The following is an 18,110-nucleotide window of genomic DNA, read 5'->3' as shown; positions in this document are numbered from 1 at the left end:
CTAATGTACACATTGTCACATTATCACAATGCTTTCAAAGCAAGGCTCATAAAGGCTTGCAAACAAGATATGCCAGCAATTGTCAATTTAATGTCCTGATAATCAATTGTCTTCATTTTTTTTTACCCAGACCCAGTCGTATTTTTCAAATGAGAAAATATTCCAATAAAGTGCAAACATGAAGTTCAACGGGCTTGGAAAAACACACTTGAATTGAATTAATTTTGTCATCAAACATGAATTGATGTCTGTCGCTCTATATTGTAATTAAAGATGACAGAAAAGCACATCACTCAATTTCAGCATGAGTGACAAAATGATGGTTTTGCTAGAATCGCGTCTGAGTAGATGCTTGTGTCTGATGTTTAGTTTGTTTTTTTTGTGTTCCATTTTTTGGGGGCGGGCTTGCAATAACCCCAAATATCTTGTTGATTTAATTCTATACTTGTGTGACAGTGCAAGAACCAAATGATGACAATTTGCAAAAAATTATGCAAATAGGCAGCTAACAAAAGTGTGCTTGGTTGTTTAATTTCACACCTGATGGGTGGGCAGGCACTACTGGGACCCAGCTATTTCTATTGAAGCAATTAAAAAATACATTTCCATTATATGTAAGTGGTAAAGGTTTTATAATAGTGTGAATTTGGCCTCTAAAAGAAATTATTGAAATTATAATCGATCACATGGGGATTTTTGTTTTGCAAGTCAACAAAATCAAAGTTCTGCATTGCAGGGAAACCTCAAGGTGCCACTTCCTTTGTGTGTGTGTGTGTTCATTATCCTTACCGACAGAGGAGGCGTGCCATCGTCCTCCACAGTCACAATGAGTCTGTACTCCTGCTGACGCTCTCGATCAGGAGGGGCGGGCCGTGTCACCATTTCTCCTGTCATGCGGTCCATGCGGAAGGTCAGGTCTTGGTTTCCGGCCGTGATGTAATAAAACAGCATGGCATTAGGACCCGTGTCCCAGTCTGTAGCCATCACACGCAGGACTGATGTCCCTCCACCGACATTCTACATTTGACACCATAAAAATCAAACTTTCCAATTGCTGCTGACAAAAACTCAAATAAAGCATTTGTGACTCCAAAAGTGCTCCCACCTCGCTTATGCTGACATTGTAGCCCCTTGGACTCTCAACAATAGGTGCATTGTCATTGACATCTAGAATATTGATGGTGAGGGAGTGGTCTGTGTGTCGTGGAGGTGACCCATTGTCTGCAGCGCGCACCTGCAACATTATACACACATGCATCGGAATCTGAGCCACCATTCATATGGACACACCAATCGTGCTCGACTGTCAACTTTGGTGATTTGGTAAAAAAAGTACAATACCGTATTTTCCGCACTATAAGGCGCACCTTCAATGAATGGCCCATTTTAAAACTTTGTCCATATATAAGGTGCACCGGATTATAAGGCACACCTTCACTGAATGGCCCATTTTAAAACTTCGTCCATATATAAGATACATACATTTGGCCCGCGGGCCGGACTTTGGACACACCTGCTGTAGTGGCTCAATATTGGTCCATACATAAGGCGCACCTGATTATATGGCGCACTGTCGGCTTTTGAGAAAATTATTGGTTTTTAGGTGTGCCTTACAGTGCGGAAAATACGGTACCTTGAATCATTTCCCTATGAAAATAATGTCTTTAATAAGGAAAATAGCACTCTATATTATTCAAGCCCATTCATTTCTGACCTTGAGCAGGTAGCGATCCACAGACTCTCTGTCCAGTGGAGCATTGACGAAGACCTCTCCATAGGTGTGGTTTACCGTCTTGATCTTAAACACATCTTCCATATTGCCCGCGACTAAAGTAAAGTTGACCTATGACGGCATGAGAGGTAATAAAGGGAGAGATAAATAGAAGGGACGAGAAAGAGAGATGACTGAAAATGTCCCTCAGCTCATCTTATGTGCGACGAAACAGATGGCAATCAATCAAACCGGAAGGGATCACAGTTTCTTTCTCTATCTTACTAGTCCATTCAGTCCTGTATCTCGATCTCTTCCCAGAACGACTGCCACTCTCTTTCCCATGGCGGTGTTTTCCAGAATGTCCACTGAAGTATCAGATGTGATGTCAAATTCTGGACTGTTGTCATTCTCATCAAGTATGGTGATCGTCACCTGTTGAGAGAGCAAGTCAGATGCCGTGTTGAAATGATACTCGTTGAGATGGGTAAAAATTTACAGATGCTACGGATGACCACAAAAATCTTACCTTCTGTTGTTCCAATAAGAGATGCAAATAATACAAAAAATATTGTTATTAAGTTTTCCATAGCAGTAAATAACATGGGTTCATTTCACCATTCACAATATGGGTAAAAGCATTAGGATCTGTCAGTCAAGTGGAGATCAATCCAGAAACAAATGTGCATACCACAGTCGAATCTTTTTTTGGTCCTCCATCATCAGCAACAACAGTCAGGGTGTACGTGTCCTCCTTCTCTCTGTCGAGCAGTCCTGTAACTGTGATCCGGCCCTGAAACATCACGATGTAATGTAGCTCACCCTTCACCCAGAACCAATCTTTTTTTTCTCACCGTGACGCTGTCTATCTTGAAGAGGGCGAGGGCTGCGGGTGAAGTATCTGGATCGAATCTATAAGTCAGCTGGTTCAAGTTGTCAGCAGACTGGGCTTGTACCTGAACCACCTCTGTCCCCGTGGCAATATTCTCGCGTAGGGACGCCTCATAACCGGCTGAGAAGAAAGCCACCGCCTCATCCAGTTCATTGAGTAAAGTGACATAAACCGTGCAGAAGCCCTGGTGGAACGGTGGAGCCTGGTCAGTCGCTGAGATGTTCATCAGATATGTGGTCTTGGTTTCATAGTCCAGGTAGTCCACAGTGGTGACCAGGCCGGTGCTGACGTCCACTTCAAACTTGTGATCCGAGCCGGACACAAGGGCATAAGCGACTGCTCCACCATCGCCTGACCAGAAAGAAAAAGTGTGGTTGGGGTGGTAATAAATAAATAAATGAATAAAGTATACTGTAAGTGCTAACCCCTCAAGTAAAATTTCACAGGGCTGGAACTTCCCAGAAATGTCCCTAAATTCCTACCTCATTTAACCTGCATAGAGCTGAGCTTTATAATTTATTGAATTTTTGTTTTTGCGAACCATTGAGTGTCAAAAGGAATCTAAAGACCATAGGTACAAAATAATTTTTACCGTATTTTCCGCACTATAAGGCGCACCGGATTATAAGACGCACCTTCAATGAGTGGCCCATTCTAAAACTTTGTCCATATACAAGTCCATATATTTGGATACGCCTGCTGTAGTGGCTCAATATTGCTCCATATATAAGGCGCACCGGATTATAAGGCGCACTGTCGGCTTTTGAGAAAATTGGAGGTTTTTAGGTGCGCCTTATAGTGCGGAAAATACGGTACCTATGTTGAAAGTGAATTTAGAATAACAGACTAGAACTATTTAGTAAGAGCAAGTGAATGCAAACAAGAAAGATGAGTATTTAGCAACAAACCTCGTGTTATAATGCTATTGATGCCAAACTCACCTAATGTAGTGGCTCAAGGGTAAATGAACACAATCGAAGTACATTACAAAAGGGGAAGTAAAAAAAGGAATCATGTGATGCAGTTCCAAATGTTAAATAAAATTTTAAATGTTTTTCATTTGATCTTTCAAAGTAAATATGATTTTAAAAAAACTATTCAGAATCATCAGAATAAATAGCAAAATGAAAAAAAAGTGGAGAGGAGGCAATTCAACACCTTACAGGAATATTTTTCTTTTTTCATCAGCAGTACAAAACTAATAAAATCAAGTCATAAAACCAATAAGCTGCAGTTCCTTCACTCACTTCCTACTGAACTCACCCGTGTCAGGATCCGTGGCACGAACCACTATCACTGACGTGCCAACGCCAGCAGTCTCCCGAAGGCCAAGACGGTTGTATTGCTGCTGGGTAAACACTGGCACTTCATCGTTGCTATCGTCCACATACACTATTACCTGTATGAGTTCAGACAAACAAAAAGTGTATATTTACATTCACAAATATTCATGTCATATCTAAAAAAAATAAAGTTTTCTCTTCTGTCATAGTTAAGACAGAAGGCAAATCCCAGAAGTCCCACAAAACAATATTTTTATTCAAAATACGACTGTTCTGGCTTTAAGAAACACAAAAATAAAAAAAAGTACATTTTATGCCACACTTGTCCGAGAGTCTCTATAATGCTGGATCGAAGCACAAGACACTTTTGACACTATCTGTCAGCTCACCCTCACAGAGCTCCTCATGCTTCCCTCGTCACTGTTGTAGGCTTCCACTTCTAATAGATGAGAGCTGCTTGTCTCTCTGTCCAAAGCACGAAGGCCTCTGGTCAGCAGACCTGTTTGTTTGTCAATGCTGAACAGGTTGAGACTGTTACCTGTATTAAAGCACACATGCAGCATGCACACACTTAAAAAAATACTATTGTCTCACAGAGTAAATAGCCCCCCACCCCCAAAAAAACAAAAGTAATTCTACGTGTCACTTTCACCTAATTGAATTACACATATGATGGGGATGTGAAAATTGAGGTTTGGTGTTGCCATTTCACAATATTCTTCAAATTATTTGAGCTATTTATTTGCCGATTTGATCACAGAATCTGGAATAAGCCACGATGCACATTTCTGAGTGGTGTACCTTAGCAAAGTGTTTCCCAACCTTTATTTAGCTAAAACATCACATTTAGTATGATATGTTTTAATTTTTTGTTATGTTTATTTTTAAATTTTTTAAAGTCAGTTCATTTTGATTCATTTTTCGAGCAAGTTTGTGAGTTTTAATTGCTTTCTTTTTCTCAAATGCTTCATTTTCGTTTAGATTTACTCAATTTAGTATTAGTTTTAGCTTTTTTTAAATATTCGCAGTATTTGTTGAGTGCAAGCTAGAAAACAACAACAGGTCTCTATGTATTGTGTGTAAAAGTAAACTAAACTGGCTATAATTAATTTTAGTTAGTTTTTGACTTAGATATAAAAAAAAATATTATTTTTTTTCTCACGGCACCCTGGTTAGGAATCACTGCATGATAATGGAAAATGCATGGAAGAAACAAAGTAACATTCATACCAGTGACAATCCTGTAGAGCACAAGGCCATTCTCCCCTTGGTCGGCATCCGTAGCTTGTACCTGATTGACAATAAAAACTTAGAGCGAAATCCAAATATATAAATACACCTTTCTGCAAATGTATAAATGCATGTCTGCGGCAATCAAATAAAATTGTTCGTAAAATCAAATAAAATGTCTTATTAAAAGATTAAAGATTAAAGTCCCAATGATCGTCACACACACACCTGGGTGTGGTGAAATTTGTCCTCTGCATTTAACCCATCCCCGTGTGATTTTAATCCATCCCCTGGGGGAGAGGGGAGCAGTGAGCAGCAGCGGTGCCGCGCTCGGGAATCAGTTGGTGATCTAACCCCCCAATTCCAACCCTTAATGCTGAGTGCCAAGCAGGGAGGCAATGGCTCCCATTTTTATAGTCTTTGGTATGACCCGGCCGGGGTTTGAACCCACAACCTTCCAGTCTCAGGGCGGACACTCTACCACTAGGCCACTGAGCTGGTTAAAGTTAAAGTCCCAAATATCGTCACACACATCTGGGTGTGGTGAAATTTGTCCTCTGCATTTAACCCATCCCCATGTGATTTTAATCCATCCCCTGGGGGAGAGGGGAGCAGTAAGCAGCAGCGGTGCCGCGCTCGGGAATCAGTTGGTGATCTAACCCCCCAATTCCAACCCTTAATGCTGAGTGCCAAGCAGGGAGGCAATGGGTCCCATTTTTATAGTCTTTGGTATGACCCGGCCGGGGTTTGAACCCACAACCTTCCAGTCTCAGGGCGGACACTCTACCACTAGGACACTGAGCTGGTGACTTGGTTGATGGGTTGGCAAATAGATGTATGGATGAAGGCGAGAATTTGGATAAAGGTTATCATATGGACGCGTAAATAAAGTTAACATTGATAAAGAAAACAGCATCTGTCTGAAGTTTTTGCTCATCCAACCATTGCCGCAAACGTTTGAGAAATAGTTGACATCTTCCTTTTGTGTCGAACCACTTGGTAACCAGCGTCCTGTTGCCACCACAACACAACACCCCAACACAGCTCGGCATCGAGAAAGCAGCTCTCTGTGTCGCAGGCAGACATCCAGAACCAGCGAGAAGCCGAGCACAGACAGCTTGGCTCCGTGGAGCATACACTGATAAAAAGTGGCGTACGCTTGAATGGACCATGTCATGAGACTGACTTTTGAATCTAGAGATCTGCTGGCACTGGATGAGGCCGACTTCATGGCTCAGCGTGCTCCTCTGTGGATGTGTCAAAGCCTGCGGCAGTGCTCACAAACTGCATTTTAAATTGCATTACGACGCACACCCGCGCATATTTGTTCAGGTATGCATGTGTGGGCACACACACATACAAACACCATCTTGCTCTCTCCCTCCCTCCCTCTCTCGCTGTCCCCCTTTGCGCTCTCTACTAGCACAGTGAAGAGGGGCCCAACTTGAGTCTCATTAGCTTTATAAAAAGATGTGGAGAAAGGGGAGGGGTTGAAAAGAGAAAAAAAGAGTCTGGGGGGTCAGACTGGTGGGTGATGAATAGGGTATTACACAGTGGACCGCACCACTTAAGCCAGAAAAAGGGGTGCATCAACTTTGTGAGTATACTGAAGAGCCAGATGTTGGGAGGGTAAAGGACGTGCTGCATGTGAGCAAACAGTGGTTGACCACCAAGTCTCAGTGTGGCTCAGCTGGAGGAAGGGGACTCGCTTTGCTGGGAAGGAAACAAAAATGAGACATTGTTGCACCCCATGCCTTCACTGCTCCCCTCCTCGTCTTCCCCACTATTTCCCCTCTTGTCTCTGGGAAAGGAACAGTTTTTAGAGGGGGAAAAACAAGTGTGGAGCCAAGGAACAGGTCTGACCTCTGTTACAGGAACTGTAAAGTGGGGCTGTGAGTAGCATGTATTTTAAAATATGTTTTGTTTGAATATACTCAATCTAATGAATATAGTGTGTATTATTAAGTTAAAAATCAAATGTTGCATTTTTATATACATGTAAAGTATATTTAGGAGACAGTGATGTATAGATGGATGGATGGATGGATAGATAGATAGATAGATAGATAGATAGATAGATAGATAGATAGATAGATAGATAGATAGATAGATAGATAGATAGATAGATAGATAGATAGATAGATAGATAGATAGATAGATAGATAGATAGATAGATAGATAGATAGATAGATAGATGGACGGATGGATAGATGTATCTAAAAAAAATCAATTGCCTAGAAGGTGAAACTATAACAATAAAAATCTGTAAGAGTTGCAGTGATTGACAAAAACTTTGATGCAATGCATTCCCAAAAACTTTGTAAACAGTAGTTGTGTGTGCATATAAAAAGTAAAGTATGCGTTTAAGTCACAGACTAATGAAGGGACTCTTCAACAAGCCTCTTGCTCCACTGGCCTATCTCACAGCTTTGCTGGCATTTAGTCTTGAAAATAATTTCACATCCCAGGGTGTTTCCGTTAAACCGATAAGCTACGCTTTGTCTCCATTGCATTAAGGACGATGACATTTACAAATGTTACAACGCTGAAGATGGGGGCGCGGCGAAAGAAAGGGGGATAATTGGAGACCTGTGTAGAAGAGGTGGGCGACTTGCATTTTACAAGGGCCTTTTTAATAAAACCAATTTGTTTTGCATTGAAGACCACCTGTCAGGCAATGGCTGTTTTTTTAACCTTGATTTAATAGCCACATAATTGCTGCAAATGCCAAACACTTGGCAAATCTGCATATCTATGCAAGCTTTAATCTTTTATTTGTGCATGTGTGTGCATATGAAGGAAAACCCCTGAGTGCATGATCCCAATCCAATCAAAACACGCTCCTAAATAAACCAACTCAGCTTGGTTCACCGTAGTTGGTGAAGCAAAACATTGCATATCAAAGAGAGCTGACACTTCAAATATTCTGACATTTTAACACTGTAGTTGAAAATCTTACTGTGTTCTTTTTAACCAGGTCAACTGCAACATGAACACCAGTCATCTGGGAACCAACTTTAGCCTTGCCCCCACCAGGGAAAACACGGTGTTCAATATGTCAACCAGCACTATCACCCCCACCATCTCCTCGCATTCTGTAGATAACCATGACCCAGAATTCACTATGATGGTGGTGCTGGGTTTATCGCTGCTGCTGGCAGGGTTGGCCATCTTCTTGGCAGTGTGCCGACGCTTTAGACAAGACGGGGAGTGTGAAGCGGGCTGTGGCTCAGGAGAGACTCTGAAACATGAAAGGAGCCAGTCTAGCGAACCGCAGCTCAAAGTGTGGAAGAGGCTGGGCTCCTATCGACGCTCCTACAATATGTCCTTCAGAAGACCCCCTCATCGAAGGCCACATGAGCACGGGAACACACGTGCTTCCCATTCTCCAGGCACACGGACAGCGCAGACGGGGGTCAACACGGAGCTGCACCTTACTACGCCTTGTCTGTATGACTACGTCACTGAGATCTAGCAAGACCACGAGCCAAGGACTGACTGAAGGACAGACACTGCTAGTCATTAATACCAAACATGAAAGTTTTGAATTTGAAATCTTTGAACGTCTTAGAAATTTCAGAAAGTGGAAATACTTCGGAGAGCATTTTCCTGCACATTCAGTAGTTTCGTAATGAGTGAAATGAGCGCAAGTCAATCTGAACAATCTGCTTTTCCAACTTAATTACCGTATTTTCCGGACCATAAGGCGCACCGGACTATAAGGCGCACCTTCAATGAATGGCCCATTTTAAAACTTTGTCCTTATATAAGGCGCACCGGACTATAAGGCGTACCATTAATGCATCATGTCAGATTTTTAATCCAAATCAAATCATTCTCCATCTTATCTTTTGTATTTCAATTTCAGACGCAACAAATTACTTTATAATCACAAAGTAATGATCCATAGTCTTTTTGATTCATGATTCATAGTCTTCAGCGGGCCACTTATGATTGATTTCATGACACAATGCTTCGGGCCAGTTTAAATTTAGGAATTTGGTCCATATATAAAGCGCACCGGACTATAAGGCGCACTGTCAGCTTTTGAGGTTTTTAGGTGCGCCTTATAGTCCGGAAAATACGGTAGCTCAAAAATATTCCTGATTCCACTCGAAACATACATTAAGCAACACTGAAATCTCAAATGCAACTTAAACCCAGCATTGGTTTTCTTTGGTGTTACTACGTTGGACAATAAAGTAATTTTTCCTTAGCCTGACTATGGAAGTTTGTTCAAATGTTTTCACCTGGAGGATGCTAGCCCCCTTGGCCACAGTCTCCAGGATGCTGGTCTCATAGCTGTTTTGGAGGAAAATGGGTCTGTTGTCATTAACATCTTGAACTTCAACAAACACAGTGGCTGTGCCTGTCCTTCTGCTGCCCGCTGGACCATTGTCTGTGAGCACAAACAGAACCATTTACCGAAAGACTCGACAATTGATATAGTAACATCACTGTACACATAATGCACAAACACACCTATAGCTTCTACGATCATTGTGTATGCTGCCTGGGTTTCTCTGTCCAGGCCAACCACTGTCCGAACAATACCATCTCTGAAGCCCACGCTGAATTTACCATCCTGATTACCACCTGCAAACACAAACATTCAAATTCTCTCCTTTACAATCAACAGCTGGGAAAAAAAATCACATCATACTCCACCTGCACTCACTACAGTTTACGTAACAACGAAATTAGCTGCCATACTGATGCATAGAACTTAAAAACCTCCTCCAGCGTGACTTCTAACCTGTGATGAAGTAGCTAAGCTCAGCATTGAGGCCAGCGTCGTTGTCCGAGCAGCTGAGGCGTGCAACAATGTGGTCTCTTGGGACACTCTCCTTCAGAGACACATTGTATACACGAGGGTTGAAGGTGGGTGTCTCATCATTTACATCTAGGACTGACACATACACAGAAATGAGTAGTTGTGATATTACAGGGCCAATTAAGGCAACAGAGTTAATTTTTAATTATTAATATGTCAGTTTGACTGTGGACATTTGGTCAGTCATCATAATGTCACGTTTTAGAATGATCAGGCGCCACCAGCAGATGGTAGCATCTCTCTCGGTGGATTCCAAAGAAATGAGATTAAGAGGCGAACCCCCTAAAGACTGTAAGAATTTACTCATCAAATGCTTCAACAGTTTCATTTGCGGGATAATATCAGGAGAGTTTAGCAAACCAAGTGCAATTCTCATTATCAGACACATTTAGATACTCACCAGTGACAGTGAGAGTTGAAGTTGAAGTGCGAGGGAACTTTCCTGCATCATATGCTATAATCCTCAAATGGTATTGTGCGATCTGCTCGCGATCAAGCATTGCAGATGAGGTGAGAATGCCAGTGGAAGTGTTCAGGTAAAAGTCCAAGCGAGGCATACCCATCTGCAACGCCATGGTAATCAAACCGTTCTTATCCTGATCTGGGTCCTCCACCTGAACCTAAAAGAGGAAAGGTGGGACGGCCACAAACTATTTAGAAGCTTTCATATGGTCAAATAAATAATCAAACATTGCCATTACACATAAAAGAGCTGACAGTAATTGAGCGGCTTCCCCTTTTGAAGTAGCTGGGTTAAGTAAATTCTCTTGCCACTCCCAAAACGTTTATGCCCAAATAGTACCTTAAACACAGATGAACCAATAGGGAGACCCTCTGGTACTTCAGCCACAAATGGGAGGTTGACAAAGGCTGGGTCATTGTCATTGAGATCAAGCAGGTTGACAAATACTGTTGCGCTTGCTGATGCTCGCAGGGGAGGTTGACCACCTACAGAGGGCGCCAGATAAACATAAAGAAACAACCCATGGTCAAGGGAATTTATCACGCACAATAAAACGTTTCATGGTCAACATAAAACTTAAGGACTAAGGCTTGAAAATAGACACTAATCACCCAGAATTGAAAGCACTCTACTCGGTGGTATAAAGTCACTGACGCTTGCTTTACAGATGAGTCAAACAAACTAACACCACTCACGGTCAACAACAGAGATGATGATGGTTCTCATGAGCATCGTGACCCTAGGGTCGGAGCTTTCCCTGTCCAGGGTTACCCCGCTGGTGCGGATTTTCCCAGTGTTGCTGTTTATGGTGTAGAATGGGTTTTCTGTGCTGATACTGTACACCACAGTCCCATTCTGACCATTGTCAGGGTCCAGCGCCAGTACCTGGACAGAAGGAAACAAATATGCTTCATTCATTGGCATCCTTAACAACAGCTTATTCCACAGGTTTAATGGTGTGTCTTAATAAAATGTGCTTAACAAGTCAGAGTTAATAGGGAAGATGACAGAAACTGACAGATGACAGGAGAGGAGGAATGATAAGTGCACTGCATTCCCCACCTCACCTTCAGAGTAACGCACACATACACACACACATACTGACTGGCTCTCTCGAAGCACTCGGTAATAAGAAAAATGGTGACGTCTCTTTCGGTGAGCTCGGTGATGAATGCTTTGGAAGGGGAGCCCGGCTAAAACATTTGCTGGATTTTAAAGAGCTGATCAATTATTCAATGCCCTGACTAAAAATGCTGGAAATTGGTCATTAGAGGAACAAAGGTTTTTCAGGTATTTAATTATTAAGGCAACATGGTAAGCGGGCAAATTGGAGGCCTATTGATAAGCAACTGCAAAGAAATGAAGGTGTTGTAAGAAGCGAGCAAGTGTGCAGTTGGGGGTCAGTTGAAGTAATTATTTCTGGCCTGACCCTAGAGCTCACTGAAAGATGTTCAACTAAGTGATGTGTGTTGATATTTGAGGAAGCTTACATTCTGTGGAGATGATTTGCTTCAATTTTTTCACTTTGAATGAAACTACTTTTAATATTTAGGAGACATATCATGGAAAACCCACTTTTTTAGCTTTAAAATACATTTTATTGCACACTTGGAGTCTCCAGGATTGTAGAAAAAATTAATCTAATCCCTCCAGGTGCTGCAAAGATACATTTACAATATGTTTGGGGGATATTTTTTACTCCGTTCAATTTTCTCCATTTTCTATTACGTATTTGTATCTATTACATCACAGTCTTTGAGGCGGCACTACCAAACAAGGTAATGGGGGTGGCCAAACGGTTTCCCAAATCCGCCATCTTTATTAGACCCAAGGATGCCGAAATGGAGAGATCAAAATAGACATATAGATGCAAATTAATAGCCTGTATAGGTCTATTCTCCTTTGGTGCAAAATAAGATAACATTCTGCCAAAGTGTAAAATATTTATTTCATAATTTTTTTTGAGTCCATATATCCCTTTAAATTTCAATTTTTAAGAGCCATATTTACAATTAAAATGCAAATAATTAAAAAAAACACCATTACTGGTTATATTGATTTAAAATGTCTCTAAATATAAATATGTATCATTGGGAATGGTGGTTCATTTTTGATGTAATTGATTGCGTGTCTCAAATACAGAATTCCACTTTGTCAGTCTGCAGTAGTTTTGCAACCTAAAAAAAAAAAAACTCAACTCAAAGTGAGCTGAGTGTAATAATGGATGAATGATCACAACCTGTATATGCTACTCCTAAACAACCACCTTGTTAGACTAAATTATGGCAAAACTAAACTGTATGAAAAAAGAAAAAGAAAGAAAACAATCTTGTTAGTTATGTAAAGCTTTTGGAGGGAACAAACAGCACCCTATTAAGGTTACAAACTGTTTGGTTGACTTAAAAAGTATATTTGTAAGGCTGTATTTTACAGCCCTAAGCTACAAGGTACAAAGTTGGAAGGATGAACATTTTATTAAGTCAATATTTGTGTCTTTCCTCACCATTTCACCATTGGTCTCTGTGCAAGACGGGCTCTCGTTTGCCTGCCTGGCATCTGAATAATTTGCAGAGTGTATGACTGCAGGCTACATTTTAATTAGCAATCGGACTCCCTTAATTACACACAGCGACGCCTCTTTAATTAATGAATGATCAGGGCTTAATTTCCAACAGCACGGAGCCAAAGACACCAGCAGGACAATGAGAGAGTTTAGTAGCAATATTCAAGCATTTACTTTGTGATGACCTACACAGTGAGTGCAATTTGTCTATGTAGTCTAGTGGGCACGACTATGAGTAATATACGGACTGACTGTGCATTCAGGTGTTTTCTTTGAAAAACATCCTCGGTTAAGATCCCTACCTGTGCCACATAAAAGACAAATATGGTACTATAATAATTAAACATTATTATGTCAGTGCAAGATGGATTTTGCATTCGGCTGAATGACAACCAAAAAATATTTGATATTACAAAAATATTAAAAACATAATATTTTCAGTGTATTAACTATTAGAATATATGTAATCTATAATCTAGTAGCCAGTGTTGTCAAATTGGATGTGGCAGACTCACAGAGATGACGTCTGTGTTGATTGGGCTCATCTCCACCACATTGGCGTGGTATGGCTCATCTTTCCATTGGGGGGCATTGTCATTAATGTCCAAGATGGTAATGTTCACCTATACAAGTGGGAGACAGTAACGTGGGGGAAAATGAACTCAATCCAAATCAAGGTCATGACCAAGATGAAAACGTATTTGAGTTGTTATGACACTGTTTCAGCCTTATTCCAATTTATTTTTCCCACATACAACACCCCATAATAATGCGCAGTGATTTTTATTTCAAATTTTGCATTTATGTTTTTACATACAAACAACTGCAAAATCAGATTGTCATGAAGCTTACAATTGAGACTAGGTGCATCCGATTTCCACCAGGACACCTCCGGTAGCTGCCTTCTTGTCTGAAGTGATTGATCAGGTAAGAAGGGTCTTAATCAGGAGGGTTACCAAGAACCTGATGGTCTCACTTGAGTTTACCCAAAGCCACCAGAAGGACTCTCAGACGACTGAGAGACCAAATTCCCCGATGAGACAAAGCTTTCACTCGTGAATCTCAGATATCATGTCAAGATGAACCCAGACACTACTCATCACCTGGCCAATATCATCCCTACAGTGACGCATGATTGTGTTAGCATCATGCTTTGCCCTTGTTTTTCAGTAGTGGAAGTGGGAAACTAGCCAGGTTTGAGGGAAAAAAGAATTCAGCAACGTACAGAGACATCCTGGACGAAAACCTACTCTAGAGCTCAATTGACCTCAAACAGTTCATCTTTCGGCAAACCGAAGTAAACAGCCAAAATATTAAAGGGGTGACTTCAGGGAAAACTGTGGTTCTTTTATTTTGACATACAAAGTTAGATAACTAAATTAAGAGTTTGTTTAAGTGAAATGGCTCCTGAACGTATTTACCGTGGCAATGCCCGTCTTTTGTTGTGGGCCAACACCTCCATCTACAGCTCTGACGATGAGGATGTACTCTGACTTCAGCTCTCGGTCCAGCAAGGCTGTGGTTGTGATTTCTCCTGAGCCACAAACACATTTATATAGCCAAATATATCAAGATGTCAACAACAATTGGAGGGAGTTGATAAAAAGTAACTAGAAATATGGACAGCAGACATGTCTAAACAAGGAACAATGGCGTGTGATCTACGAGAGAATTCTTTCTGTTCTTCCTTTGGACTGTCCAGATTCAATTTGCCAATAAAAAGGATCCACTTTGTTATAACACATGCACACGTACCAGAACGTGAGTTAAGACGAAATTGGGAGGAGCCCTCCAGGGAGTAGATGAGTGAGCCCTGGCCAAACTCTCGAGAGGCATCCAAATCAGTGGCATTGACAACCAGCACTGTAGCCCCTGCAGAGAGTTGGCAGGAATACAAGCGGAAAAAATAAATAAAATAAACAGAAGCAACAGTCGGTGAGATAATCAGTGTATAAAATTAAATAAAAATGAGGGATTTTACAATTAAAAAGACAACTTTTCTATATGTTTATGTCAGGCTCACCTAATGGCAGCACGTCTGCTTACTAATTGTTTATTCTTAGCTATCCTAACGCTACTATTTGTTGAAGTTGGAAGCGTTCTCTGTGACTATTTGTCCCGACTATGCACTTTCACATTTGCATGCCATTCAGAGTGGCCATGAGAATCATGCTTTTGCACATTAATATGGATTGTGGCTTTGGTCAGACACTAGCATGGGATGACGGATTGGTAAAGTGAAAATATAGTGAAGTTCCATTCAGATCTCCAGTTTTAACACTGCAAACTCCACTTTTAGTATTCTCCCAGAGCAAAAATATCACAACCCAGTTTTGATTGATACTGTCAGAGAGACATTTAACAATATACTCTTTTTAGCACTGTTGTGAAGTCAAATTGGGATGCATTAAATAGAGAAGTGTTTCCTACGAGTAAATGTACACTGAAAATCTTGAAAAAAAAAAAAAGGAAAGTAACTACAAATGGCATGCTAGATACGTACAGCCCACAAAAGTGGCATTCTTTGCCTTAATCCACATCGCAGTTGTATGACAGTCAGTGAGTTTATGGATTAGCAGGCTATCATCTTGTTTGGAATGGGTAACTGGCACAGCCCTGATCAATAAAAAGAATCCAGGCTGGTCTGAACAACCAGAACCATAGGTCCTCAGCTCAGACCCAAGGGCTTTAGCCATAGTCCTGTAAATCTCAGCGACGGCCCAATGTGTTCCTTCAAATCATCTCTGAGACACAAAAGAAGCCTCAGCGAGAGAGAGTGAGAGAGAGAGAGAGAGCGAGCGAGAGAGAGAGAGAGAGAGAGAGAGGGGGGGGGCAGGAAAAATATCTCATTTCCCTCTAGCAAGTGGAAGCTAATCTAATGCCTGGGATAAAACTCATCTCTGAATGCATGCATGAAAATGAATATAGCAGCCAATGATGTAGCTTTGAATAGTCAATAGCCAGCATTTGGACTATTTGAACGTACAAAATCGAAACAAATGAAACAGTATAGGCTTGAAGACAATGCAAAATACGAAAAAAAAAAAAGGCAAACCCTAAAGCACAAACAGAGGTACGATAATGTGATTTGTACACATATAATTGTGTGCGTGCTGTAGAAGCCAGGAAGTGATTTGAAGGCACTTAGTCGAAATGTAAAGGTTTACTCACCAGCATTAATGTTCTCTGGAATCTTGACAATATAGGATGGCTTGCTGAACTCGGGTGGGTTGTCATTTTCATCCTGGAAGTGGTAGAAAATATAAACATCAACAGCTGTTCAGTGAGGGGGACAATGAGAGTCCATTTATGTTGGAAAAACAAGCTGTATACATTCAACAGCTCTGGTACGAACATATTTCTCCTTCATTGGCGATACACTGCAATTTAAAAAATAAAAATATTTGTGATTCATTAAAAAAATGCACTCTCACAAGCAGCGTGTCAATTATGGTCGGCCATGTAGATTAAAAGAATTGCTTGGATTAATTTCTGGTCACTAATTTGTGCAACCATTTTTGTGAGGTAGAAAGAAATACACTTGGGAAATTACCTGAAAAGCTATATTATATCATAAACGATCTCAGAAGTGTTGGCCATATGTGCTAACCACTGATGTACTGCCCGATATATGTTGAGTCATACAGATTCATTTCCAATTAAATTGCTACACTGTTGGGTAAAATAACACGCTTTTTTTTCCATCAGCGCAACATCTGGTGGACTCGGAAAGGCAAGGCTCCGCTATTCCCATAAAATGCTCAATGGCACCCAATACCTTGAAAATTGAGAGTTATCAACATTTATATTGTGGATCAGCATCAACCTTCATATTCACTTCCCCCACAGCAGGACTGGATTGCATTTTGTCGCACCAACCCATCTCATTGTCTAGTTATTCATAGTGAGATTTTTTTCTGTGTGAGCTGTAAAAAAATTTTAACACTTGAGCAACAGTAACTGGCGCCGTTATCTATGCAGTCTCCATGTTACGCTTGGTCATTGTGTGTGATTTTGTCATCAGTTGATAAACCACTGTGGCATGAGTCACAACATTGTGGCAAACTGACGAGTGAAATAGGAAGCAAGAAAGATATGTGCGGAATACAGAATTATGATCATTTCTCCCTGATGGCTTTTGCATAGCGGTAAATATTTGCCCCAACATCATTTCTTCCTCATGTAAGGCACCAAAATATGCCGGTTGACTAGCAACATGTGTGTTTATTTTTGATGGTTAGAAACTCTCTAGGAAGCATCAATATCATTAAATAAAACACCATATATTGTAGGTACATCATAATATATATTATTTTGATCAACCCTTTGGTCCTCAGTAATTGCAATCAATCAGTGATTGAAAAACAAATATGATTTCACCCAGACATTAAGTTGATTTTCAATTCACACTTTGTGCACACACTATAATGATACATTTCCTATTTTTCCATATCAAATGATAAACTACAAACCTTTTCAAAAATATTAGCAGCCTTTCTGAAATTATGGATGGGGAATTCGCTGTCAATGTTTTAGAGGAAAGGGAAAGTGTATTTTTTTTCAGGTATAAGTTGTTATTGTCGATGAAGATCTCACAACGAAGTGAAGGCACACTCTCTAACTTCTGTATACCTTCCGCAACTTTATGTTTAGTATCGTATGCATAATAGTTGTTTGAATACTTTTACTGTTTAAAGATTGATGCAAAACTGCAAAACAAACAGTTGGAGAGCTTGTCCAGAAAACCACTTTGTTTTGAGGAGGTATCATACTGGAATTATTAAATGCAATTCAAACAATTTAATTCAATTTCCATAATAGTCCTACAGTTATTTTTTTTTAGTTGCATCCTCCATCAATCCAATCCAGTTGGAGAGCTTGTCCAGAAAACCACTTTGTAGTGTTGATAGTACTTGTACTAGCAAATGCTTTTTTGAGGAGGTATCATACTGGAATTATTAAACGCAATTCAAACAATTTAATTAAATTTCCATAACAGTCCTACAGTTACTTTTTTTTTTTTAGTTGCATCCTCCATCAATCCACCCCTTGTGCCATTTCGGGTCACGGGTGCACTGGAGTCTATTCCAGCTGACTTTAACAAAAACCCACGTGCACAATTACGGACAATTTA

General features: G+C 40.6%; 1 protein-coding gene and 1 long non-coding RNA gene across 3 annotated transcripts in view; one reads left to right on the top strand and one right to left on the bottom strand.

Moving 5' to 3' along the window:
* cdh23 (cadherin-related 23) overlaps positions 1 to 18,110 on the bottom strand; it is a 129,146-nt gene that overhangs the window by 27,280 nt on the left and 83,756 nt on the right. For both annotated transcript variants that reach the window (XM_037272603.1, XM_037272604.1), the window contains exons 18-37: positions 16,148 to 16,220; positions 14,732 to 14,848; positions 14,398 to 14,510; positions 13,492 to 13,599; positions 11,109 to 11,298; positions 10,753 to 10,898; positions 10,351 to 10,570; positions 9,873 to 10,025; positions 9,599 to 9,712; positions 9,367 to 9,515; positions 5,117 to 5,177; positions 4,276 to 4,424; positions 3,867 to 4,002; positions 2,566 to 2,954; positions 2,403 to 2,504; positions 2,241 to 2,243; positions 1,997 to 2,146; positions 1,715 to 1,843; positions 1,106 to 1,234; positions 790 to 1,017 (exon numbers count right to left, since the gene is read on the bottom strand). In XM_037272603.1, the coding sequence (XP_037128498.1) occupies positions 790 to 1,017; positions 1,106 to 1,234; positions 1,715 to 1,843; positions 1,997 to 2,146; positions 2,241 to 2,243; positions 2,403 to 2,504; positions 2,566 to 2,954; positions 3,867 to 4,002; positions 4,276 to 4,424; positions 5,117 to 5,177; positions 9,367 to 9,515; positions 9,599 to 9,712; positions 9,873 to 10,025; positions 10,351 to 10,570; positions 10,753 to 10,898; positions 11,109 to 11,298; positions 13,492 to 13,599; positions 14,398 to 14,510; positions 14,732 to 14,848; positions 16,148 to 16,220 (2,859 nt within the window). The remainder of the gene's footprint in view (positions 1 to 789; positions 1,018 to 1,105; positions 1,235 to 1,714; positions 1,844 to 1,996; positions 2,147 to 2,240; positions 2,244 to 2,402; positions 2,505 to 2,565; positions 2,955 to 3,866; positions 4,003 to 4,275; positions 4,425 to 5,116; positions 5,178 to 9,366; positions 9,516 to 9,598; positions 9,713 to 9,872; positions 10,026 to 10,350; positions 10,571 to 10,752; positions 10,899 to 11,108; positions 11,299 to 13,491; positions 13,600 to 14,397; positions 14,511 to 14,731; positions 14,849 to 16,147; positions 16,221 to 18,110) is intronic.
* LOC119135225 lies at positions 1,565 to 9,332 on the top strand. Its single transcript, XR_005100513.1, has 2 exons — positions 1,565 to 1,595; positions 9,169 to 9,332. It is a non-coding gene; the product is annotated as an uncharacterized LOC119135225 (long non-coding RNA).

This window comes from Syngnathus acus, chromosome 15 (assembly GCF_901709675.1).
Source record: "Syngnathus acus chromosome 15, fSynAcu1.2, whole genome shotgun sequence".
In the NCBI taxonomy this organism is placed as follows: domain Eukaryota; kingdom Metazoa; phylum Chordata; class Actinopteri; order Syngnathiformes; family Syngnathidae; genus Syngnathus; species Syngnathus acus.
The sequence above is the reverse complement of the archived record's forward strand: the minus strand, read 5'-3'. Positions and strand labels throughout refer to the sequence as shown.